Source organism: Lindgomyces ingoldianus, assembly GCF_010093535.1.
Source record: "Lindgomyces ingoldianus strain ATCC 200398 unplaced genomic scaffold BDR25scaffold_54, whole genome shotgun sequence".
Lineage (NCBI taxonomy): Eukaryota > Fungi > Ascomycota > Dothideomycetes > Pleosporales > Lindgomycetaceae > Lindgomyces > Lindgomyces ingoldianus.
Genome location: NW_022985215.1, coordinates 72,425 through 99,661, shown reverse-complemented (window position 1 = coordinate 99,661; position 27,237 = coordinate 72,425). Strand labels below are relative to the sequence as shown.

Sequence of the window (27,237 nt, the reverse complement as noted above, 5' to 3'; positions counted from 1 at the left end):
ACTCTTATAATAGTCTTCCTTTTCTTTGCACTTTACGTTCTCTAGCGTTGCACCTGTTCCTTTTACTGCCTAATACTGCCACGCTACGCCTAATACTACTATTTAATATTTTTAATTTAATTATTTTAGCATTAAAGCGCTAGTTGTAGAGCTGCAGCTTGTGTAGTTTATTGCCTCTGCAGGAATTTCTTAGAGTACTAGGGAGCTCTAGCGCTGCTTCTGCCTCTGCCTCTGCCTCTCTATTGCTATAAATAATAATATAGTATATGTAATACCTTAACAAGCTGTTTTGCTTGCATAACTGCTAGTTTAGCTTCTTTAACTACTGTTTAAATATAATAGGCTAATGCCTAGAGGTGTTAGTAAGAGATTACTTAGCAGTGTTAAGAAATGCATAAAGTAAATTGCAGTAAATTATAGCAAACTATAGTAAATTACAGCAAACTATAGCAAATTGCAGCAAACTACAGCAAATTGCGGCAAACTATAGCAAATTGCAGCAAACTACAGCAAATTGCAGCAAACTATAGCAAATTGCAGCAAACTACAGTAGATTACAGCAGTAGGCAACAATCTCTAGTAGATATTAGTTGTGTTGCAAGTAGCTCTACGTATAGAGAGGGTTCTAGGGAGGTAATGCCTCTAGAAAAAAAGCCTTACAAAGGGCAGCAATAATTGTACATAAGCTAGTGTTAGCGTAATAGGAAATTACTAAGCTTTAAGCAGCTAATAAGGCAGCTATATTTAGAAAGGCCTACGCTTAACAGCTTAAAATAAGTTTAGGGCGCGCAGTGATAGAAAAAAGGCAAAGAAGCAGGTGTAAGCTAAAGTAGATAAGCAATCCTAAAGACGCTGCAGACAGTGCAATTAGACTAGGCATAACACGCAAACGTGTAAGCAAGAAGTAGAAGTAGTATCTAAATAATATTCTAGGCTGTACTATACTCTTGTTAGATTAAAGCACTGTTTCTAGGCTTCCTAAGATAAATAATGGGTTTTAGATATGATGTATAGGATAATGATTAATTGTATTAATTAATTAATGTTTCTTTTCCTTTCTTTTTCTGCTCTGCTCGTGTTGCTCGGCTTTGTTTTTCCGGTCCGAGTCTCTCGCGCACTAGCCCTATGCGCGACCAGCTGCAACATGCTGCAAGTTGTTGCAAAATGCTGCAACATGCTGCAATTTGCAGCAACATACTGTTCGAGCTTATTGCTCGTACTATGTAGCAGCTTTCGTCCAGCGTTCCTCCTGTCTTGACAGTAGGTGCGCATATCTGACAAATCTATAGTACTAGAGTGGGTTGTTATGGGCCATAATAAAGTTTGTTGTGGTGTGGTCTTGGCAAAAGTGAGCAACTCGGGTGTGCGAGCAACTGCCAATCCTTGACACACCAATGTGGCTGATGCCAATCCCCGACACACCGATGTGGCTAGAGAGGTGGAACAGACGCAACTAACCATAATTAGCGGAGCTTGCTCCGCTCCTTTCTGTAGACTTTGGTTTTCTTTGGTTAGGGCTTGGCAGCTAAGAATTACTGCTTTTAGCCTTTTTAGGCTTACATAAGCATAAAAACAGCAGATCTTTAGATAATTATTTCCTGCGTGAAAACTAAAACCTTGCTGCGCGTGTTGTCTAATACCTGTCTAATACCTCCTGCTACAACTTATAACATAGTACCTCTGCTATTTAACGCTAATAAACCTCCTCTACTCTGTAATAATTGTTATTACCCTATAGATCTACAGAGAGACAGGACGTTCCTTTAATAGAAGGTTTAATGTGCGCCCTATAATACACAAATCTAGGCAAGGAAGCGCCTTACCTAGGGCAGCCCTATACCTCTACTGCTAGCTAAGAGGCGCGCTCTTACTAATATCACATATGTTGCAAATAACAGACTACAACCCTATATCCTGCTGTTGTCTCCTCTAGTACCCCTATATTATTATTGTTCTACGCTATTAGACTAGGCAAATAACATGTTTAAAGAAAATAGTAAGTAAAAAACTTTATGTTAAAAGTGTTGCTAATTAAAAAGTAAGGTTAATGTTTATACTATAAATAAAAAACTAGTACATGTATTACCTCTTATAAACTTTAGCCTATTAAGCTCCCTTCTTTACAACATTTCTATATAATAGACGCCTTAATAATCTTTTTAATATAAAATCTCTAGCTTATTAAGCAACCTCTTTAATATACTACCTATGCTATTTACTTTAATTAGTTTAAGTATGTAATGTACCTAGAAGCTACTATTAACATAAAGAAGGTTTTAGTCTACACTCTCTTAGTTATAAAGAGCAGGTACAAATAAAAACAACCTTAGCAATAGTTTAGATAATAACATTAACATAAATATCTTTCTAAACGCTAAGCGCTATGTGTATAATTTTTTATCTACGCCTATACCTATAAATTTTAATAATGTTAAATTCCTTAAAGACTAGGCTATACTAGAAGTTAATAAGGGCTATATTAACAACTTCTATAAAGGTCTACTTAATATTAAGTTAGATACATGCACTACCTATAATTAAAAGTAGTTTAACTGTCACAGTCAGCATGCTTAAGCTATAAGTAAGAGGTGGTGTAACTTAACTAGATTAAACTAAGGAGCAGAGGAGCTGCTCTGCAAGTTTAAATATACATGTGTGCCCCCTGCTAAGGCGCTACTTGTAGCACTAGCGTGCTACTTGTTGCGCAAGTGAGGGAGCTGATGCCGCAGAGCATGTAAGGCGGTACACGCTGTCACATTAACATAAGATTAAATTAATAAAGTACTTGCAAGGAGTGCGCTACTAATTTGCTTAAATATAGACACAAGGAGGAATTTATTTTACTTTAGAAAGACATAAATAACTTTAATCCTAGCCCTTTACTAAACCTTTTTAAGTTAACTACTACTAAAGAGTAACTACTAGCATGTGTACATGTTAATATAATAAACCTCTTTGCTAGAGTAAGTAGGCACTTTATGCATTATAAATAACTGCTAAGTCCTTTATTGTAACTTTAATAGAATGTAAGTGCTAATGTATTAGTATTAGATAAGGTATTAGACTTATTAATTTATAAGCACTTAGCTAGCTGCTATCTATAGCAAGCGCATTACTATCTAGGCTTAAGATGTGCAGCTTGTTATTTGCATTGCTTAGAATTTTAGCTAGTACTTTAACTTTGCTAATAAGTACTTGCGTAGACAGACCTACTAAGAGGTGTTCTCTTACATAGCATTTATAGGTATATAGGTCTTTATGTAGAATTTATAAGAATATAGTTTATAGGTTTTAGTCTGTAGACTACCTTTTATTATCTGCTCTACTTATAGTCTTCTTCTATAGGCTTCTTCTAATGCAGTCTTCTTCTCTAGAAAGAGTTTAATAAGTAACTTAAAACAAGCTCCGCTTATGCATTTATTTATAAACTGTTATAGTATGTTTTAAACATGTTTTACACAACGCATGCTAGAGCAAACTGCATGCAAATTAGCGTAAAGGTGCACTTACACTAGGTATACATTTTTTTTTAAAAAAGAATATAAGAAAAACATAAGGTGACAGAAAAACAGCGTTACTAGGGTTTATCCAAAGAAATTCTAACTAACTAGCGCGTCTAAAAGAGGAGATTCTGCTCAACTTTTCGTTCTGCAAACCCGAATATAATAAGCAGAGCAAGCTCTGCTAATAAAGTGTCTGTCTTATTTGCTAAGTTACTATTTTATCTTCTAAAATTAATAAAGTATGTTTTAAATACATATTAGATACATATTAGATACATTACTCACCTACTCTAGATCTACCCTATCTCTATGTGTCCCTTCTCTAGAGAAGTAGTAAAATATAACTAAATTACATTTTAAATGCATTACTAACTTTATTACTAGCTTAACTAGTTTACTTTTAAAGCTACGCTATATATTGTTATAAGGGTTACTTCTAAAGCTACTAACTATAGTAGATAAATAGGATATATAGCAGTTTAAGCTTAAAAAATATTAAATAAAGCTTCTCTTAGCTTTTAAGATCTAATATAAAAAGCATTGTCTAACAATAGGCTTAGCTATAAAGGACTTAGATATAAATAATAAAAGTAGATATAAGTAGCTAGAGATAATATAAACGTATTTATAATATATTTTTAATTATATTTAACATTATAATATACACCTACGCTTTTTATTTTATACTTATTAGTATTATTTTTAATGTAATTATTATTAGATGTCGCGTACAGCTATCTGTCTATATATACCCTTCTGCTGTGCTAGCTAGGAGGTTAACCTTTTAGTAAACACAACAGTTATAAGCCTACTTTGCAGCGTAGTGTAGATAGTTAGCGCTTAAAAAATTTGTACACCCCTGCTCTACTAATAGAATTACATTATCCTAGAGCACTGCGTGTTTAATTCCTACGCTTAGCAAAGAGCATTTAGGCAGTGCGCCTATTACAGAGGCTACCTTGTATTTAGATCTGTCTCTAAGTTCTGTTGCTTAGGCTATGTAACGGCGCAGGCAAGACAATGGGTCCGAATGCGGAGGGAATCCACTCAGAGGCATATGGGAGTGCGTGGGGACTCTGAACCTGGGAATGCCATTGACACCTATAGGCCTTGTACGAAAGGATATCAGAAAACTACCGAGCTAGCTACAGGGGCGAGGTGCGACTAAATACATGAGGGAATAGGGGTAACAGCAGGGGTCGGGGCCAGGTCGAGGTCGGGGCCGATACGAGGGCCTTCCGGAGGTTCCGGGCGACTCGAGATGGAACGATTCATGAGGATCGTTACAGGCTAGAGGAAGAGTGTGTTAAGGTTATTTTACTATGTTTTACCTCTCTCGTTCCACAGTTTAAGCTGGGGGGTGTGTCGCGTACAGCTATCTGTCTATATATATCCTTCTGCTGTGCTAGCTAGGAGGTTGACCTTTTAGCAAACGCAACATTAGATTTAAAGATAACATAGTTAAGTAAACATTAACTATATAAATAACTACTTTTAAGACATTAAGTAATATAAATTAGTTTTAATATTATATTAATTTTAGCTTTTAAGTAGTTTACTTTTTAAACATTAAAAACAAAGTATTGCATTTAAATTACTTCTTAGGTTAAAGAAAGCTATTAGCTCTAGAATTATATTCTAATAAAACACCTAAGTTAATATAGAGGTATTATATCTATAATAAATCTACCTTTTATAAAAGCAGCCTTAGCTGCTTAAAAAATTCTCTAGATTATATCTAAATATAATTTTTATTTTTACAAAGTAGCTTAAGCTGCTTAAAAAAAAACTTTAAGTAATACATCTAAATTAAATTTTAATAGGTTTTTTTATATATATTTAGTAATTATATCTAGAACTACTTCTTATCTACTTAAATGTGCCTACGTAGGATACTCTTGTAAGTTAGGCTTGTATACTAGTTAGCAGGTATATTTTACTTAAGAAAGTAGTTATAGCTAGCATAGGCCCTATTGAAAGTGCATTTTAGATATAATTAAAATACATAACTTAAAATTTAAAGAATTATATTTTAAACAAAGAACACTTATGCTTATAAGCCTTATATATGTTAGTTACCTTACTGCAGTTTACACATAGAGATTTATAAGCATTATTATAAACAGAAATAATGCAAAGTAAGCCTAAAATATTAAGTAACTACAATATAATTAGTATTTAAACTTAAGTAATATATCTAGAATATATCTACATACTTTAAAAGTTTTACTTAGAATTATAAGCATCTTTCCACCTTTAGTAATGTAGATTGTAAATAGGTTATTAAAAAACTAAAACTTTTAAATATATTTTATATATAATATTAAAATAATACTTACTTTAAAATTATTATAGTAAATAACACATCTAACTTTATAGTTAAACGCTTAAAAAAGTAAGCATAGATATATTTAAAATATAAATTTAAAAATTATATCTAAAACTAACTTACTTTGCTATCTTTAACCTTTATGTTTTTATTTAAATTATAGTTATTATTCTCTAAGTTAACCTTTCTTTTATGCTAGATATAATTAAAATATAATTTAAGAAATATGTTTAAAAAGTATCTTACTTTAGTTATAGTACTTTTAGCTACTTTAACTGCCTTCTTTTTAGCAGTAACTTACTTATTTTTTATGTAGGTATTTATGTAGATCTTTTTTTAAGTTTTTAGTAGCTAGATATAATTAGTGCTATTCTAGTAATATATTCTATAAGTAGTAAAACATATAAGATTTTAATGTAAAGTAAGCCTAGCATTCTTATTACTATTCTCTACTAACTATTAAATAGTCTTTATAATTGCCTTATACATATCTAGATATAATTAGAATGTATAACTAAAATTTAAAAATTATATCTAAAATATATACTTTTAATAATTTAAAGTTTAGCTGCTTTTTTTTATCTTTTAGCTTAATTTCTAATAATTAGTAAATCATGTGCTTTATAAACATGCTTAGGTAGACTAGAATAACTAAAGATAAAGTGCTAGATATAATTAGAATATATTACTTAAAGTATAAATTATATTTAGAGTTAATTTTTACTTACTTTATAATTATTAACTTAGCACTAACATTTAGCATATAAAAAATCAAAGCTTTAGATAACTTAAGTAGCTATACTACCTTTTTTACTTTTAATAAAAAATTACATCTTTTTATTTTAGACACTATTTTAGATAATATTAAGTAACGTACCTAACAGGTTGGCTAGCTACACAGGTTAGCTAGCCACTTTTGCTAAGCCCCTACTACACTCTACCTATTTACATAATGCCTTAACAACAACACTAGATTAAATTTTTTAAAGAAGGTTAAATATAGCTTACTTTTTAAGCTTTTAAATAAAACTTAAAACTTTTTTTTATAACATGCTATAGCTATTTATAATGTCTTTTATATAATACTAAGTAATTAACGCGCTAGACAGCCTTTATAAGCAGAATGCTAGCCTAAATTAAGAAATCTAACTAAGCTTAAAAAAGTAGTTATTAAGTATATACTTAAGCTTATTACACAAAAATTTCCTTTTAGGCTTATAGCTATAGCTAATATAGCTAATTTCTTACACGCAGAGTGTAATCTAGGCTAGGTTAGCTTAAACTATCCTAGTATATAAGTTAAGCACTACTCTAAGTTTATAATAAAGTTTAATTATAAGTATAATTATAAAAAAGCACTTTATAAGAATCTAAAAGTTATCTAAGGCTAGTTTTGCCTAGTAGCTAACATAAAAGCTAAGTATAGTATTTAAAATAAAAACACATATAACTTTAATAAGTTAGGCTTTAAAATAGGCTAAATATTAACTAGAGCAGTTATTATAGCTTTAAAAAAATAAAAATAGCTAAAAGTAATATAGTAAAGTAATAAAAAGTAAATAATAGTTATTTAAAGTATTAATATAATAAAGTAAGCTATTTTACTTTTTATTATTTTTAAAAGCTGCTATTACTTTTTTACTTAGTATAAAAAAAAATCTGCTTTAGAACTAGGTTATTATAGTCTCTAAGAACAGCTAGATAATAAATAAGCTTAGGCTGCAGTAGTTAAAGCACTTTAATAAGTATATAAAAAAAAAGTTATAAGCGCTTATTAGCTTTTTATTATTAATAGCTATAAAAGCTATAACTTACTTAATTTTTAGTAGTACTATAAAAAAATAAAATTATTACTATTTACATACTTTTACACTTATTGCACCTTTTATAGCTTTTTAATGTAGGTTGTTTTACTTTTTTAAAAAAAGGTGTATAAGCGCTAATCTAAAAATTTTATATATAACTAAATTACTTATATTATAAAACTTAAGTTTCTACTATGCTTTATACACACTTATAATGCAGTAATTACTTCTAGTAATATCTAAAAAGAGTTTTACAGCGCTAGTTTAGTCGTATTTAACTTAAAATAGGTTAAAATAGCTTTTAATGTCTAGCTACATACTCTATTACTACTACTACTTATTAATAATAAGCTCTAGCAGTTGTAAACTTTAAGTAATACTCTTAAATTTAAGTTATAATTAATGCTTATAAAAGTAAAAATTTAAAAGCATGTAGATAGCTTACTAATGTTTATAGTAAAGGCCTTTAAAAAAGTTTTAAAGAGGGTAGTAATTATTACACATAAGCTAGTGTTAGTGTAAAAAAAGATTATAAAGCTCTAAGTAGTAAATAAGGCTACTACATAACATAAATTATATAAAAGGAAGTAGATTTAGGCAAAAAAGACTTTAATAGTTAAAAATAAAGCTTATTTAACTACTCTAAAGAAGTTTAAAGCGCGTAGTAATAAAAAAAAGCTAAAAACATAACATACTTCACAGGCAAGTTACTTACACACCTAAGTTGCTTACTTTTACTAAGACCCTACTACACTACTTTTCTTACACTAATGCATTTCTAATAACACTACTTAGACATGTTAAAAGAATGTTAGATGCAGCTTACACTTTAAGCTTTTAAATAAAACATAATACTTTCTAAGTAACATACTACAGCTATCTATAAGGTTTTTTAAAAGATAATAAGTAACTAACACACTAAATAACCTTTTTAAGCTAATTATATAGCTAACTTATAAAAGCTAGATAATAATAAGAAGTAAGTAATTATTTAGCATATACTTAAGCTAGATGTGTAAGGATTTCCCCTTTAGCTAGCAGCTATAGCTAATATAGCTAATTCTTTACACACTAAGCATAATATAAGCTATATTAGCATAAACTAGCTTAATATATTTATTAAGTGTTACTTAAAGCTTAAAGTAAAGTTTAAGTATAAGTATAACTATAAAAAAGCTTTTTATAAAAATTTTATAGTAATTTAAAGCTAGTTTAACCTTATAAAAAATATTAAAGCTAAGTATAGCATCTATAATAATAACATATATAACTTTAATAAGATAAAGTTTATAATAAGCTAGATATCTACTAAAGTAGTTGTTATAGGTTTAGAGAGATAAGGACAGCTAAAAGCAGTCTAGCTAGGTAACTAGAAGTAAATAACAGCTATCTAGAGCATTAATGCTAAAAAGTAGGCTATTCTACTTTTTATTATTTTTAAAGTAGCAACTACTTTTTAAACTAGTTTAAAAAGAAAAATCTACTTTAAAATTAAGTTATTATAATCTCTAAGCGCAGCTAGACTACTAATTAGCTTAGTCTAGACTAGTTAAAGCACTTTAACGCGCATATAAAGAAGTGTACTGTTAGCAGCTACTATTTGCTAGTTATTAATAGCTATAAAAGCTATAACTTACTTTATTTTTAGTAATACTATAAAAATAATAAAATTATTACTATTTATATACTTTTTTACTTATTACACTTTTTATAGCTACTTAATATAGGTTGTTTTACTCTTTTAAAAAAGGTGTATAGGCGCTAAGCTAAAAACTTTATACATAACTAAATTACTTATATTATAAAAATAAAGTTTCTACTATACTTTAAAGTAGCTTATAATGCTATAATTACTTTTAGTAATATCTAAGAAGAGTTTTAAAGCACTAGATTAGTTCCTTTTAACTTATAATAAGTTATAATAAGCCTTAATGTAAAGTTACGCACTTTATTACTACTACTACTTATATATAATAAGCTTTAGTAGTTATAAACCTTAAAAAATACTTTAGAACTTAAGTTATAATTAATACTTATAAAAATAAAAATTTAAAAGCATATAAATAGTTTACTAACTTTTATAGTTAAGGTGTTTAAGAAGGTCTTAAAAAGGGCAGTAATAATTATATATAAGCTAGTGTTAGTGTAATAAAAAATTACTAAGCTTTAAGCAGCTAATAAGGCTACTACATAACATAAATTACATAAAAAAAAGCAGATTAAAGTAAAAAAAACTTTAATAATTTAAAAAGGCCTACGCTTAACAGCTCTAAAGGAGTTTAGAGCGCGCAGTAACAGGAAAAAGACAAAAAAGCAGGTGTAAGCTAAAGTAGGTAAGCTATTCTAAAGGCGCTACAGATAGTGCAATTAGACTAGGCATAACGCACAAACATGTAAGTAAGAAGTAGAAGTAGTATCTAAATAATATTCTAGGCTGTACTGTACTATATAGTGCTAGAGCGGGTTGTTATAGGCTATAATAGAGTTTGTTAGGGTGGGGTCTTAGCAAAAGTAAGTGTTTGCATTGATGACTCGGATGCATCGGCAGATGCATCAGCACCATAGTCTGTTGCCAAGACCCACCCACTTATTTCGCATATATATAGACTCCCGCAAAGGACTCCTCTAGGAATACAATTCAATCCAGTTCCTCATGTCTTTGGTGCTCCACATAGCTTCACAGTAAGCAACTTAGGTGTGTAAGCATGTCAGATTGAAGCACTGTTTCTGGGCTTCCTGAGATGAATGATGGGTTTGGATATAATGTATAGGATGATAATTCATTGTATTTAATTTATCAATCCTTTTTCTGCTCTACTCGTGTTGCTCGGCTTTTTGTTTTGCCGATCCAAGTCCCTCGCGCACTTGCCCTATGCGCGACCAGCTTGCAAAATGCAGCAATTTGCTGCAACATACAGTTCAAGCTTATTGCTCGTACTATGTAGCAGCTTTCGTCAAGCGTTCCTCCTGTCTTAACAGTAGGTGCGCATATCTGACAGAGCAACTCGCCCGTGAAGTACGTTAAGTGCACACTAAAAAAAGTAAGCTAAGTTAAAAGTAATATAAGTAGTGTAATTAAACTAGGCATAACTTACATATGTGTAAGAAAGTAGTAAAAGTAGACTTTAAATAATATCTTATGTTATATTACTTTATATAGAGCTAAAGTAGGCTGTTTTACGCTAGAATAGAGTAGTTTTAGTAGGGGCTTAGCAAAAGTAGCTAGCCAACCTGTGTGGCCAGCCAACCTGTTAGGTACGTTATAAACTTAAATTAAAAAATTATATTTTAAATATACTTATATATACTATTTTTTACACTTAATCTAGAACATAATGTAGCAAATAATAAAGTGTATAATAACTAATGTAAAATTGCTATAAATATAATTAAAATATAATATCTAAGCTTCTACTTTTTAGTAAAGCGCTACCTAAAAGCAAGTAAGCTAAATAATAAAAGAAATAAGACTTATATAAGTACTTAAGCTGCTATAAAGGTTTAAAAATTTTATTTAGATAGAAATAGCCCTTAATTTAGAAAGTTTTTAGAGAGTTTTAAGGCTGCAACCTAACATAATAGTAGGTGCTGTTTAGAGGAAGTTTTCCTGTGTCGCGCGAGCTTTTGGATACATTGGCTGAAATTTAGCCGACAAGCGAGATTTTAGCGTGTATGACCGAGCTGCAACCTCTTATCTCAGCAAGCTCAGACAAGATGGGGAGAGAGCCTCGACAGGGGCAAGCCCCTGCTAGTAGCCTTAGTGGCGCAAGCCCCATCTCTCTAGCTAATAAGGGTGTAAGAAAGGCTTTCTCTCCCTAGCTATCTAAGGGACTTTTGTAATTTTTTAGGTGATATTGTGGTTCTAAACCTCCTCTACTATGCACTAGCTTAACTAAGAATTACTGTAGCTCTACTACTTTTTATCTAAACTAGGTTAGATTTAATAGGTAATAGAGACAGTCTCTAGCTATATCCTAACATTTTTGTAACCTAATTCTAACAAGATTTAGCAGAGTATTGCGCTATTAAGTCTTACACAGGACATTTTAATAACTCTATAACTACACCTTAATGCAACTTTCTAACTATATAATATATTATCTTTAGAATTTAAGACCTGTCTAAGACAGGTTTTATTAGAGAGCCTACAAAATTTTAGAAGATCTAGGCCGCTAGTTGTTAAGCTAGATAGTAGGCTAGGGACATTGCAATTGCTCTTATGTCTGCAGCTTAACTAGCTGTTGTCTAAGAACTCTAGGGATCTAGAAGCTGTCTTGGACTAGCTCTATTAGGGAGCCTGCAAAATTTTAGAAGATCTAGGCTACTAGTTGTTAAGCTAGATAGTAGGCTAGGGACATTGCAATTACTCTTATGTCTATAGCTTAACTAGCTGTTGTCTAAGGACTCTAGGGATCTAGAAGCCGTCTTAGACTAGCTCTATTAGGGAGCCTGCAACGTTTTAGGAGATCTAGGCCGCTAGTTGTCAAGCTGGATAGTAGGCTAGGGACATCGCAATTACTCTCATGTCTGCAGCTTAACTAGCTGTTGTCTAAGAACTCTAAGGATCTAGGAGCTGTCTTAGACTAGCTCTGTTAGAGATCCTGCAAAATTCTATGGAATTTAGTCTACTAGTTGTTAAGTTCTAGTTAGAAGGGCAATACTATTAATCTAAAATTAGGGTATAGATAGGTTAAAGTTCTGCGCGCGTTTAGATTTTTCTTTACTAATAATAGTTAGAATCTAATAAAAAATATACTATTTTATAGGTATAGCTTGTCTCTACATTCTATTAAATTCTAAGCCTATTTAGACATATAGTAGTAGAGATATTATAAATCTAATTCCATTACAACGCTTGTAAAACAGGCCCATTTATAGAAAAAATTATAAAAGTCCCTTAGACAGCTAAGGAGAGAAATGCTACTAACAGGGGTCAGAAACTGCTAACCCCCAGGCCATACTCTATTTGGAGTAGCAATATGCATGGTGGTTTGTGCGTCCTCGGTTCTCTCCTCACGTCTGAGCTAGCTGAGATAACAACCTCAACTTGCTGGCAGAGTCCCAGCTCTGCTCCCAATCCTAAGTCGGGTTTACTGATATTCCAAGCGCTTGTATGATCCGCACAACCACAGATCTCATTATAAATTACCTGCGGGGCCATCTCTCGCATTAGCCAGGATTGGCGGTTCGCTTCCGCCAGAAGTACCACTTGACATGGTAGTCCGACATGAATTTGCCCGCGACAGCGCGCATAGGGCTGATGAAGGCTTCTTAGCATTAGGGGGAGGTTCTAGGGCTTAGGTAAGGTCATTCTACAAAATTCCGAGCGACAAAAGCTTGGTGTTAGTGTCGCACGTGTCTTACGCGATATCATACCCATGTACTATTCACTCATTAGGCATAGCTTCTATCTCGTACAGTATATAGTCAGCTTAGAGCTCTATTAAGCTCCTTAGACCTTACAATACACTTGTTTAATCCACCTTGTTTAGATCTTACTACCTTGTTAACTTGCTTCCTATATAACCTCTCCTTAGCTTATGCAAGAGTTATAAGCCTAGAGTTGCGCTCTAGACTAGTACTATGTCACTACTGCACATTTAGCTTTTGCATCTAGCTTAGGGGGCCCTGTAAACTTTAACACATATTAATTATAAATTGCTTACTACTTAAGCCTAATTAACTTGTTAGATTAAAGCACTGTTTCTAGGCTTCCTAAGATGAATGATGGGTTTGGATATAATGTATAGGATGATGATTTATTTTCTTGATTTATTGATCCTTTTTCTGCTCTACTTGTGTTGCTCGGCTTTTTGTTTTGCCGATCTATACGGCGGACTGTTAGCTGGTGAAGGGAAAAAACTAATCGCTAATCGCTTAGAAGTATTTTAGGTATAAAACACTATAGTATTTTACTAGGCAAAACATACTATAACGCATTTGTACAATGTTTTTTAAAGATTTAAGAAGTAAAGGGTTGTTTTATGTAACTGTATTACAACTGCCTTTTATAGCAACTGCCTTTACTACAGTGTTGTACAGTAGGTGCCAGGAAGTGATCATCCTCCGCACCGTGCGCAAGCGAATACAATCTGCCTACACAGTTTTCTATAAGGATTTTAGGGATAGATTGTAATTAAAAATTAAAGCTTTTAATTTATATAATAGAATTAATAACAGAGAATCTTTTAGAGTAGCAATTGTTTACTAGCAGGTGGAGCCTCCCTGGGCAGCCCTGACGTTAGCGACGCGCTGGGGCATAGATGATATACACTTCTGCTAATCTTCTAGCTTTAACTTATCTTACTCCTCCTTTAGGATAGACTCTATTTTTTTAATATTACTTATTTAGTGTCTTCTTTTTAAAATTTAAATCTTTATAATGCGCTAGAGGTTTTTAATAAGATTTAAATTAAGACTTTATGCTAGCTACACTATATAATCTATGTAAAGCTTTTTTTAGAAACCTGCAGTTATCTTTAACCTGTAGTATAAAGCTTTATTCTTTTGCTATAATGTAATACTGCGTTTTTTAAAGACTTTAGCATAAAACAGCTATGTGTAAGTAGCTAAGACTTTATTATAGTATTTTCTTAAGTCTATCTACTTGCCTTAAGGCAGTATAACTAGCTCTAACTTAAAATTCTAGGATATAGCTGCCTATACTCTAACAGAGCTTCTCCTGCTCTTAAAAGTAGGCTTTAGGTATTAAAATTTATACGCACACAATGCCCCCTTCTTCTGCTTGCAGTATTAGGTGGTGGAGATAAGTCTTACTTTAAAAGTTAATTTATTAGAGAAGTAGACGCATTTAAAGTTATTATTATTTTAGGTTTTTATATAAGCACCCTAGCAATAATAATTAAGCTTGTAGGAGGGCTTAAGGTAAAGCTTAGCGCGCAGTTTAAATGCGTAGTACTTGTTTTTTTGTAGGTATTACTTTACTATATTAACATAGATTGCAGTTGTTGTTTTTCTAGAAGTAGTAAGTACTTTATACATTTTAAAGAGAAACTGCTTTAGGTGTTGTACTAATTATTACTCTACGCGCTTATTAAGCTTTAAGGGTTTCCCTGTGCAACAGGCCTTTTTTTAGGGCTTATCCTTATATTTTTGTAACTGCTTAAGTATTAACTTAATTAATAGAATTAGAATAGGAAAAGTCTTTTATATCTTTAAGAGGCTAAAACTAATATAAGAGAGCGCTTAGATGCTAGTAAGGGTAGGCTTATTGTATTTATAGTAAGCAGTTTTGGGTTAGGAAGGCATAGTGGTAGTGTGGAGAAGGAGGAGAACGAGTGGTGCGGAAAATTTTAAGGTGTGTGGGTTGACCCGATATAGTAAGTTAAGCGAGAGGATGATGACTTCTTAGCACCTATTGTACAATAATTGTAGATACTCACTGCCACTACTACTCTTCTACATCCACTACTACTATAGCAGTAGCAGTAATAATAACAGCAACAACAGTAACAACAGTAGTAACAGCAATAATAGCAGTAGCAGTAGCAGTAATAACAACAACAATCATAATAATAATAATATAAGCATTAAGCCTACAGTATTTTAATTACTCTTATTATACAAAGCTAACACTTAAAATAAGGCTTTTATTTTCTATAATACTACTATTACTACTACTAACTAAGCTAGCGCTAATGTTAATTTTGTCCTACATGTAGGACAGCAGCAGCTGGCCCCACTAGCTTATAGTCTACAGGCCTGTGCATTGCTAGCCCTTCTAGAGTAGGATGTAGAGTTTATATATAGCAGTATATCCCTTTATTAAATAGCTTTACATAGGCCTTTATATATTAACGCTATCCTTATACAATCTTGCAGAAGGGCAGTGGACAACCTGTGCAGCGCATGCTATAGCGCTGTCTTAGGCCCACAACTGTTCCTAGAGTGCCGCTGCGCTAAGAGGCACTTTAGCAGAGCATGTAGTAATTATAAATAGCGTAACTATGCTAGTTACTGCTTTATAAAAGAAAAAAGTAATAATAAGCTAGCTAGTAAACCTCTATGTTTAAGCTATAACTTAAAGATTAGTAGTGCTAGTAATAGTTTATAGTAGTAGCTTATTTTTATTAAGAATAAACCTGCTAGGGCTTTAGCTAATAATGTAATAGTTCTAGCTTAAGGTATGTACAATATTTCTTTTAAAAGCAGTAGAGCGCTTTAGCTATAGAGGTTATTTATAGCACCTAGCTATGTAAAGATGTCTGTAGCACTTAGTTAAAGCCTATACCTCTGCGCAGTAACTAAGATAAGTAGCTGTTAAATAGTAAAACTAAACTAAGCTAGTAAAGAAAAAAAATAAATTAAATTATTATATAAAACATACTACTTCTTAATACTATAAAGCTAATAAGATACTTAAAAATTAACATTAAATAGCTAAAATAGTGCCTACTTATAATTATATAAAAGTATTTTTTTATTTTTTTTATTTTTAATAACGCTTAATTTTTACTTAACTTTTTTTTTTTTTACTAGCTTTTTCTTCTTCTTAACCTTAGTCTACTTAGTAGAGAGTTTATATAAAAAGATTTTATTCTAAGCTACTATAGTTACCTTATATACTAGGTATAAAGTTATGCTTTAGTTACTTTTCTTAAAGTATCTACTTTTTAGTAAGTCTTTAATTATATAATAATTTTTAGCACTTTTTAAAAGATATGTAATATAATTTTTATTAATATTTATAATAAAATATAGTTTACAATAGCTTTTAGTAATTAAAAAATTAAATTATATAAGCTTTTTAAAAAGGCTGTTTTTAATAAACTTAGTATAGCTTATAAAAAGTGTGTTCTAAAGCTGTATCTAGGTCTAATCTACTATGTATTAGATATTAGCTAATATATAAGAGGGTATTATATGTAGCTATTTAATACTATTAATTTACTTACACTTATTAATTACTTTATATTATATAAAGCAGAGGATTATAAGAATAAAAAGCTTAGCTATTATATAGCTTTAAATAAAAAGTAAAGATGTACACTAGATTAACTACTAACATGCTAATTCTACTAGTGTATGTAAAGTAGCTTATATAGAAGAGATAAACATTTCTTTTTTTACACTTTTAGGTGTATTCTTAAGACAGATTATCTCTTCCTTATTTTATATAATTTATGTAGGTGTAAGAGGTTAAATTTAAATGCTATAGTTTAAATAAAACTTATATTTAGTAGACTACTTACTATAAGACTATTTTATAGTAAGATAAAACTTATCTTAGGCACTTATAGTAATAATAAATTATACATTATATAAGAGAAAAAACTAAAGAAAGAACTAAAAAAAAACTATAAAAAATTTAAACATATAATAAAAAAAATAAAAGCTTAGTTACTACATCTACATAAATCTACTAAGCTAGATTAGAATTAATAGGCATCTTTTTACTAAAGTTAGTTTTAAGATTAATATCTTAAACTATGTTTTAATTACTTTAGTTAAATTAGATACTTTTATATTAAGTATATTATATAAAACTTTACTTACTAATTTTATACTTTAATAAGTAACTTAAGTAGTAATAGTATAGGCTAAAGACTATTCTAGATATAGTATTATGCTTTTACTTAAAGCTAAAGATAAACATCTAGATATAGTGTTATATAATCTTAAAAGTTAGAGTAAGCTACAGCTACATGTTACGGTCTACGGTTGGACCAGCGTAACTCCACCAGCAGTGCTCCACAATCTAGCTGGGTTGGGTCAGGGCTCGCTTAAGGACCAGTCGGAGGACACGGAGGCGGCGCAGCTTCCCGAAATTATGGAAGAATGTCTCGTCCAATAGGGAATCAGGCCGCGAATTCAGGGAGCTCAAGGGAGCTCAAGGGAGCCTGCAGGAGTCTCCTTAGCAAGCTCCTATAAGCTCACACTAGCTCCCCTTAGCACCCTAACACATGTATATAGTTCCTACATTAAACAACCTTTACAAAGTGTGTTTAACATTTAGTTTATTTATTACATAAACTAAGTAGCATATAGCTTTTTAAAGAGCTGTAATACTATTTATATATCTTGCACTATATATACCTCTAACCCTGTCTAAAAGGACTGTGTAACCCTAGCCTCCCTACTGCCGCACACAAAACTACAATCCAGTCGCTCTACACCACTCTCCACTAGCCTAATAGCCTGTACGTAGGACTGTACACCCTACTAGATTAGCCCCTACTGCCTGTCCTACTTCCCCCCTAGGAACATTATAAGACCTAAGTGCTTCCTAAAGTAAAAATTATAACATTAAACACTAACTTTTTAAAAAGTATAGCAACTTCTTAAAATAATTTAGATTTTAACATAGCCTACACTGCGCTATTAGGATTTATAGAAGTTCCTACCTAAAGCAAAGCTGTCCTAGCAGAACAAATTAACTTAATTAAGTATAGTAGGGGATAGATTAACCTAGAAACCTATAAAAAAGACCTTAAAACTCCTAACACAAGCAATTAGAGGTTTATAAACATATTAGAGCTAAAAAGTAAATATAATGTAATCCTAGGCTATAACTAGCTTAAAACACATAACTCTGCAATTAATTAGAGAACCATGACTATAGAGACTCCTAACAACCACGCATGCATAACCTAGTTAGCATGCTATAATAATAAATGCCTAGTCCACAAACAAGTAAAACAGGGTAGCAGTTACTACCCTAAAAAAAAAAAACCTTAAAAATTCCCCTACTAAGAGCTTAAAGCCTAGGTAATAAAAATAATAAAAAAGAAGCTTAAAAAGGTTTCTTATAAAATAATTAAAAAAAACAAAGATGTAAAATAAATTAGTGTTATCTAGATCTAAGAAAAAGGCTGCATCCTGCCTAAATACAAAGACTATAAGGACATGTTTAAGACACTAGAGGACCTTAGAGAACTACTACTACACTAGCCTTAGAATTATGCTATTAACTTAATAAAGAATTCTAACCTAAAAACACATAAGCTCTACCTCTTAACTAGGGTACAGAAGAAAGCCTTATAAGAGTATGTTAATAGAATGTTAGCATAAGGCTATATCTAAGAAAGCTATAGCCTAGTAGCTTTAGCTATAGTTTTTATAAAAAAAAAAGAAAAAAAAATCTAAGTCTGTTAAGACTATAAGACCCTAAATAATAACACAGTCTAAAATTAGTTTCCCTTACTAATTATCTAAAATATTATAAATTAATTAAAAGGAACTTAGTACTTTATAAAGTTTAACATACAGGACAGATTTAATAAAATAAGGATATAAAAGGGAGACAAGTAGCTTACAGCATTTAGGACCCTATAGGGACTTTATAAGCTACTAGTAATGCTGTTTAGCCTAATAAATGCCCTAGTAATATTCTAGTAAATTATTAATACAGCTCTTAACCCTTATCTAAATGTTTTTACTTTAGTATATTTAGATAATATCCTTATCTACTTAAAGGATACCCTAGAAGACTATATATAAAAGGTATAAAAAATCTTAGAACAGCTTAAAAAGTATAGACTTTATCTACAGCTCTCTAAATATAAATTTTATGTTATAGAAATAAAATATTTAGAGTTTATAATTAATAAAGAAGAAATAAAGATTAACTTAGCTAAAGTATAGAAGGTACTTAAATAGCTAAAGCCTATAATAGTTAAGAAAGTAAAAGGATTTCTAAGACTATTAGAATATGTTAGATAAATAATTAGAAATTACTTAAAAATTACTATACTATTAATAAACGCTATAACTAAGGAAAGGGTAATAGTAAAATTTGTTTAGACCCTAGAAATAAACAAAGCATTTATAATGCTAAAATAAGCTATAACAGCTAAACTAGTACTAAGAATGTATAACCTATAGCTAGATATAAAGATCTACACAAACGCATCCCTTAGAGCTAGTAGGGCTGCGTTTTACTAAAAACAAGAGGACAAAAAATAGCACCTAGTTATGTACTATTCTGCTAAGTTCTTAGGACCTAAAGTAGGCTACAGCATACCTAACAAAGAGCTAAAAGCAATACTAAATGCTGTAAAAGTATAGGCTACAGAACTACACAGAATAGCAAAGCTATTCTACATTATAACTAACTACACAAATCTAGTTATGTTTCTAACAGTAAAGAAACTCTTACTAATGCATGTAAAATAGGCAAGAAAGCTTACCTAGTTTAACTGCGTTATTAAACATGTTCTAGAAACGCAGAACTAGCAAGCTAACGCCCTTAGCTAAAGACTAGACTACTTTAATAAAAAAGAGGAAGAAACTAAGAAGTTTACACTCTTTAAAAAAACTAACAAAGGATAGATCTATAATAGGCCTTAACTTATAAAGGAATTCTACATGCTTACAGCTAGTAAGCAGGGATAGAAAAACTTAATTTAAGAATATTATAAGTCTCTAATGTTTAGACACCTAGGAATTAGCACTCTCTAGAAGAAACTAAGAGCTGCTATACTATAACAAATACTAAAGGTAAAGCAGTTGTGCATAGAGGTACTCTAAAAATATAACACCTACAATAAAAACAATTTACAGAGGCACAAGGCCTACAGATATCTCTAACTAATTAAAGCACTAAGGCTACTATAGATAATAATTACTATAGACTTTATTACAGAACTACCTCTGTCTAAGGAACTAGGAACAGACAGGATGTGCGATATAATTACAGTAGCCCTAGATAAAACTACTAAGTACCTACACACTTAGCCCTTAGAAAAAATAATAACAGCTAAAGAATTTATTTATAAATTAAAATAAAATGTAATATTAGTACATAAATGCCTTAGAATTATTATCTCTAACTAAGATAAACTATTTACTAGTAGTTTCTAAAAAGCAGCAATGCAGCACCTTAGAATAGCACACAAGCTATCCACAGCCTACTACCTATAGATAGATAGACAAACTAAGAGAGTAAACATAAAAATAGAAAAGTATTTAAGGAAGTATATTTCCTACACTTAGAATAATTAGGCAACATAGCTTCTAATAGCACAGCTAGCTATTAACAGCGTAGAATTAGCCACAACAAAAGAAACGCTATATAAGGCTAATTTTAGATATAACTTATATTTTATGTTACACAGAAGTTAACCTATAGACTTATAAAAGTTAACAAAGCAGTTAACAGACTTATAACAGATATATAAGAAGTTAGCTATAGAAGCTAGGTCTAGCAAGAAAAGAATAAAGAAGCATATAAATAAATTATAACAACCTAGACTAGAAATTTACCTAGGAGATTATGTATACCTTAACACTAAAAACCTAAAAATACCTAGACCTTCTAGGAAGCTAGCTAAAAAAAAGATAGGACTATATAAAGTCCTTTAAACTTAACAAGATAATTACAAGCTTAAGCTTTCTTTGCATATAAAGATACACCTATAGTTCTATATCTCTAGACTAGAAAAGGCACCCAAAGAAATTCCCCTATCTGCGTAAAAATAAAAGGACAAAGAAACAGAATATAAAGTTAAGCGCATTATTAGTAATTAAAAGAATTAAAAAGAATTTTTAGTAAAGTAAAAAAAGTAGCTTACTAGTAAAAACACATAGAAACTAGCTAAGAATCTAAAGAACACGCAGCTATTAGTATAAAAGTACCTTTAGGCTTATCTAAAAAAAACTAGCTAGGCAATAAAGCACTTATACTAAAAGGAACAGCTATGTTATTACTAGATAGCAGCAGCCTTTAGAGACAAGTTCTAGCTAACAACAGCTAAAAAGAGAAACAGCCCTTTACTTTAGCCTTAAGGGCTTCTATTTTATCTAAGAAGAAGAAATCCTCTTTTAGGTACTTTGCATAATAAGCCTCTAGCAGATCTAACAACTTTTAAATATAATTCTGCCTAGAACGCTTCTTATCTATTACCCCTAGCATCTTCTCTTGCAAGCAAAGCTGCTTTTAGTCCTAAGCCTGCTGTTCTTCTAGCAGAAGGCGCTTATAGGCTAGCTGCTTCTCTAGTAAGGCACACTCCTAAGCCTTTACAATAGAGGCCTTCTAAAGAAGCGCCTCCCTCTCTTTTTTTAAGTAGTCTTAGGCAGCATTTAAGATAAAAGCATTACACTTACTATGCTTTCTTACACACTTAATATAGTTATTTAAGGACAGTGTTAAAACACATAATAACCCTAAAAACTAGTAAGCGCTATAGGGCCTTATCTTTGTTTAGTAAAGAGGATTAAAATAAAGAGCAACATAAAGATAGTAAGATAAACAGGACTAGCAAGCTATTTAGTATAAGAAGAATAGACATTAAGAACGCCTTCTAGTAAGAGAACGCACACCTTATAAATAAACTCTTACTAACATAGTTATGTAAGCAGAGCAGCAAGGACGCCACTAGGGAGGAGGGGCAGCGTGTTACAGTCTACAGTTAGACCAGCGTAACTCCACCAGCAGTGCTCCACAATCTAGCTAGGTTGGGTCAGGGCTCGCTTAAGGACTAGTTAGAGGACACAGAGGCAGCGCAGCTTTCTAAAATTATAGAAGAATGTCTTGTCTAATAAGGAATTAGGCCGCAAATTTAAGGAGCTTAAGGGAGCTTAAGGGAGCCTGCAGGAGTCTCCTTAGTAAGCTTCTATAAGCTCACACTAGCTCCCCTTAGCACCCTAACACATGTATATAGTTCCCACATTAAACAACTTTTAGAAGGTGTGTTTAATGTTTAGTTTATTTATTACATAGACTAAGTAGCATATAGCTTTCTAAAGAGCTGTAATACTATTTATATATCTTACACTATATATACCTCTAACCCTGTCTAAAAGGACTGTGTAACCCTAGCCTCTCTACTGCTGCACACAGGGCAAACCACAATCTAGTCGCTCTACACCACTCTCTACTAGCCTAATAGCCTGTACGTAGGACTGTACACCCTACCGGATTAGCCCCTACTGCCCGTTCTACTTCCCCCCTAGGAACATTATAAGACCCGAGTGCTTCCCGAAGCAAGGATTGTAACACTACACAGTTAAATCTAAGCAATTCTAGTACTCTATTACACTACTAAAGCGTATTTTATAAAAGGTAGGCATTTATATCTTAACTATTAACTTTTCTTTTAATTATATAAAGCTAATTAGTATTAAATAAAAAAGCCTAGTTCTAAACATAAGCTCTAGAATAGTAATAAAGCATAAAAGGCTTTTTAACTATACTATTTAAATAGTTCTTTTGCCTTTAAATTAAATATGTGTTTTATAGTTATATAAAGCTATATAGTTTTTTATAAAGTATAAGAATATATATAGTATAGATAGTAAGCTAATTAGCTAAGCTATTTTTTAAAAAAAAGCCTTAAGTCTAAAAGTAGTAAAAGTAATTCTACTTAAAGTAAAATAAAGTAATAAGTATTATATAAAATACTAACTTACTAATAAAAAAAAGGCTTTTTAAAAGTTACTACTACTAAGCTTTAATTTACTAATTTAATATACTTATGCTATAAAAGTAGCACTAATTAAATAGAAGCTAAGGCTTTATAAACTATTAAAGCTAGTAATAAGCATCTGCTAGCATAACTATCTTTATCTCTTAATTAGATTATATAAAATGTAGTTACTGCTTTATTTTTTTAAGTGTCTTAAAAAACTAGTAAAGGCAGCTAATAGTAGTGTAGGCAGAGATTCTAACATAAATCTATATAATGTATTGTAAGTATGCGTTAATACATGCATAGATCTCTATGCTGTATAGTTTTAGCTTACTATAGCTATTAATAGACTAGATAAAGTTTAGGCTAGAAACAATATACTCTTTATAGTGTTACTGCAGGTCGCGCTTACAGCGCTCTACTGCCTTATAGTTTATTATATAATAAATGTAAAATAACTAGTCCTATGTAATAATATAGCTATATTAATAAAAGTGTATATAAAGATACTCTTACTTATACTTATTAATAACACCTTTTTTTTAGCTTTTAACTAATAAGTTGTTGTATAAGCTTATCTGCTTACTAGCTTTATTTAACACTTTACACTTTTTTATGTAATTTAAGCTTAAATTAAAGTTATATAAGTGTATATTTTTTAATTTAAAAGCTTTAATTATGTAGTACATAAAGCATATTTAAATTTTTAAGCTTAACTTTAAAGAATAGTACCTAGATTTAATTTTTAACTCTATTCTTAACTTTAGTAAAAAAGTGTTGCCTTATATTTTATATTTAGAACTACTGCTTAATTATTTAAGAAGTAACATAGACTTAAAACTTTTTAAAAAGGTAAGTAGCTATCTGCGCGTATATAACACCTTTATAGAAAAGCCTAAGTAGATAGAGTTAGTACAGTTTAAGGTTAATCTTAGGACGTCCTTCTACGTCGCCACTATACTAGTAAGCACTTGTACGATGTAACTATTTAGAAGACGCTTACTAGGCATTATAAAATTAACATGTATGAACGTGTATAAAATAATTATAAAGTTGTAAGTAGCTAAAGGCTACAATTACGTGCGGGGTAAAGAATTTTCAAATTAGCGATTAGTTTTTTCCCTTCACCAGCTAACAGTCCGCCGTAGATCCGAGTCCCTCGCGCACTTGCCCTATGCGCGACCAGCTTGCAAAATGCTGCAAAATGCTGCAACATGCTGCAAAATGCTGCAATTTGCAGCAACATACTGTTCGAGCTTATTGCTCGTACTATGTAGCAGCTTTCGTCAAGCGTTCCTCCTGTCTTGACAGTAGGTGCGCATATCTAACATAACTAGATAATAACCTTTTGTCTATTCTATATATATTAATTATAGATTGCTTACTAGCTAGGCTTAATTAACAGGATAATAACCTTCTGTCTATTCTAAAACATATTATTTATAGATTGCTTACCACCTAAGCTTAATTAACTAGACAATAACCTTCTGTCTATTCTAAAACATATTAATTATAGATTGCTTACCACCTAAGCCTAATTAACTAGACAATAACCTTCTGTTTATTCTAAAACATATTAATTATAGGTTGCTTACTACCTAAGCTTAATTAACTAGATAATAACCTTCTATCTATTCTAAAACATATTAATTACAGATTGCTTACTACCTAAGCTTAATTAACAGGATAGTAACCTTCTGTTTATTCTAAAACATATTAATTATAAATTAGTTACTAGGTAAGCCTAATTAACTAAACAACAACCCTTTTATCTACTAAAGATAACTTTAAATATTAATGCCTCTGTACAGCTTATAAAAAAGAACAACTAGCAACTCTAGTTTAGTTAAATTAAGACATAAGCTACTAGAGAGTGTGTCTAGAAGTACATTAATCTAAACCTCTTACTAGAAAATCTTCTAGTTAACACTATACTATAGAGGCCTAAGGTTACAAAGTTTTAAACAGGCAGCACCTAGCTTAGTCTAAATCCTATAGTCTCTAACCTAAACCTTAACAATTAATAATGCTATATAATAGCTTGTAAAGACTACTGCAATAATTAAAAGTTATTTAAAACTTAATATAAAGCTTTATTAAACATTTATGTGCTTATTAAGAGCACTGTTAACACAACAAACTACTTTATTATTAGAGATAAAAAAACAATTTATAAAAAGCTAAAGGCCTTAAGAGTAATCCTAGAGCCCTTTAATAAGCAGCTTAAGCAGAGCGCACAAACTGCATATAACCGCGCAAGAAAGTAGTTATTAAAAATAAAACAGGACTAATAGATCACAGCGTATAGAAGCGCATATATTAATGCCAAATTAGTCCACCTGCCAAATGTGACAGAATATCATGGGGCGCTGTCACGCTCACTGTCAAGGGTTCTAGAGGACCTACTAAGATAAACCTAAACAATGTAGCCTACATCCCTAGCATATTTACTAGTCTTGTATCTCTTTCTTAAGAACAGGACATATATTTTAACTCTAGAGACAGCCTTGTATACAAACAACTTTATAATAGCACTTAATCACTAATCTGCTATACTACTTGTACTAGAAGTCACTAGGCCCTAGTAGTGCGCACAGAGGATCTATCTATTAGATCCACCTTGCTAATAGTTATAGCTGCCAACAACCTCGCACAGCGACGCTTTTGCCTAAGCTATAAACAGCAACTTATTGCGCAAGACGCGACTGCCCTCTATTATATATAGGGATGCATTAGGCGCAGAAGCAGTCACACACCTCTACAAGTTAGTTACTAGCGTACAGCAACTAACTAGCAGAGCGCTAAACACTATTAAATGCAACTTATACACGCTTTTAAAGATAAAGTAGCAGATTAGCTAAAGAAATAAACATAAGATACCTGTTAATAGACTATTCTAGCAAGTTGCCTTTAACCTAATAAAGCTCTAGTCTCTATTAATCTACAACAACATCTATGTAGTCTACTTCTATTGTACCTAGTTAAAGTATAACCTAGTATTTGTCACCCTGTTTAAAGAGAAGGCAGTAATTTTTATTATTATATAAAAAGTATATAAACTAGAATTAATTTAATTTAATATCTTAATAACGCTACTCTAGAGTAATAATAAGGCTGCATTTAGACAAGCAGAAGAGACTCTACAGAAATTCTGCAACAAATAAGGCATTACCTTTAAACTAGCACTACTGTATACGCTAGAAGCTAATAAAGTAGCTAAACGCTTAGGCTAAACACTTATTATTTAAGCTTAAAGTCTTACTTACTTTAGCAAATTTTTAAAATCTTTTAGAAACACTATATTTAGTCTTGTAAGTTACATGCTTAACTATAAACCTATCTAATTACTTAATAAAAAGACACTATTTAAAATGCTATATAGTAGAAAACTAGACTACTCTTACCTTTACTAAATTAGTGTTAAGGCATATGTTCTTATTAAAAGAACTATAAAGTTAGATAAGCTTGCACTACAAGCTTTTATTAGATATCTATGTAGATACAACTCTTAAAATATCTATTAGATATAGAATTTAACAAATAACTATGTCTACTAGGTACACAATGTTATGTTTAATAACACTTCTTTTTATAAACTAAATAACTACGCAGTATACAAGCTACTATAATAGGTAGTGTAACGATTCTCGTTCCATCTCGGGTCGCCCGGAACCCATCCGAAGGGTCCCCGTATCGGCTCCGACCCTGGCTCGACAACCCCGACTCTGCCCTGCCCCCTGCTGTTACCCCTATTCCCTCATGTATTTAGTCGCACCTCGCCCCTGTAGCTAGCTCGGTAGTTTTCTGATATCCTTTTGTACAAGGCCTATAGGTGTTAATGGCATTCCTAGGTTCAGAGTCCCCACGCACTCTCATATGCCTCTGAGTGGATTCCCACCGCATTCGGACCCATTGTCTTGCCTGTGCCGTTACAGGTAGTTAGAGACAACATTATTACAAAAACTCTTCTTACTTTAGATAATACCTTAAATAATAAGAATTATATTAACTTTATAAAAAAGCTTTTATAGCTTAAAGAGCGCAATAATAGACCTAGTAATTAGCTACAAAAAAAGCGCTTACTAGGCTCCCTCTATTATCTGCTTTTTTCTAAAATAACTTTAGAAACTATCCTAGAGGTTAACTTAAAAAGAGAAACTAATATTAACTTAGTCTTCTAAAATAACCTTAGCAACACACTAGATAATAGTGTTATAGTCTATAGTTGGACC

At 31.3% G+C, this 27,237-nt stretch overlaps 1 protein-coding gene across 1 annotated transcript; it reads left to right on the top strand.

The window, feature by feature from the left end:
* Positions 1–15,435: 15,435 nt before the first annotated feature.
* On the top strand, positions 15,436–15,597 carry BDR25DRAFT_244501 (uncharacterized protein; the record flags this gene model as incomplete). Its single annotated transcript, XM_033685846.1, has 1 exon — positions 15,436–15,597. A coding segment is annotated over one exon (162 nt), but the record flags the coding sequence as incomplete, so codon positions are not given.
* Positions 15,598–27,237: the final 11,640 nt, after the last annotated feature.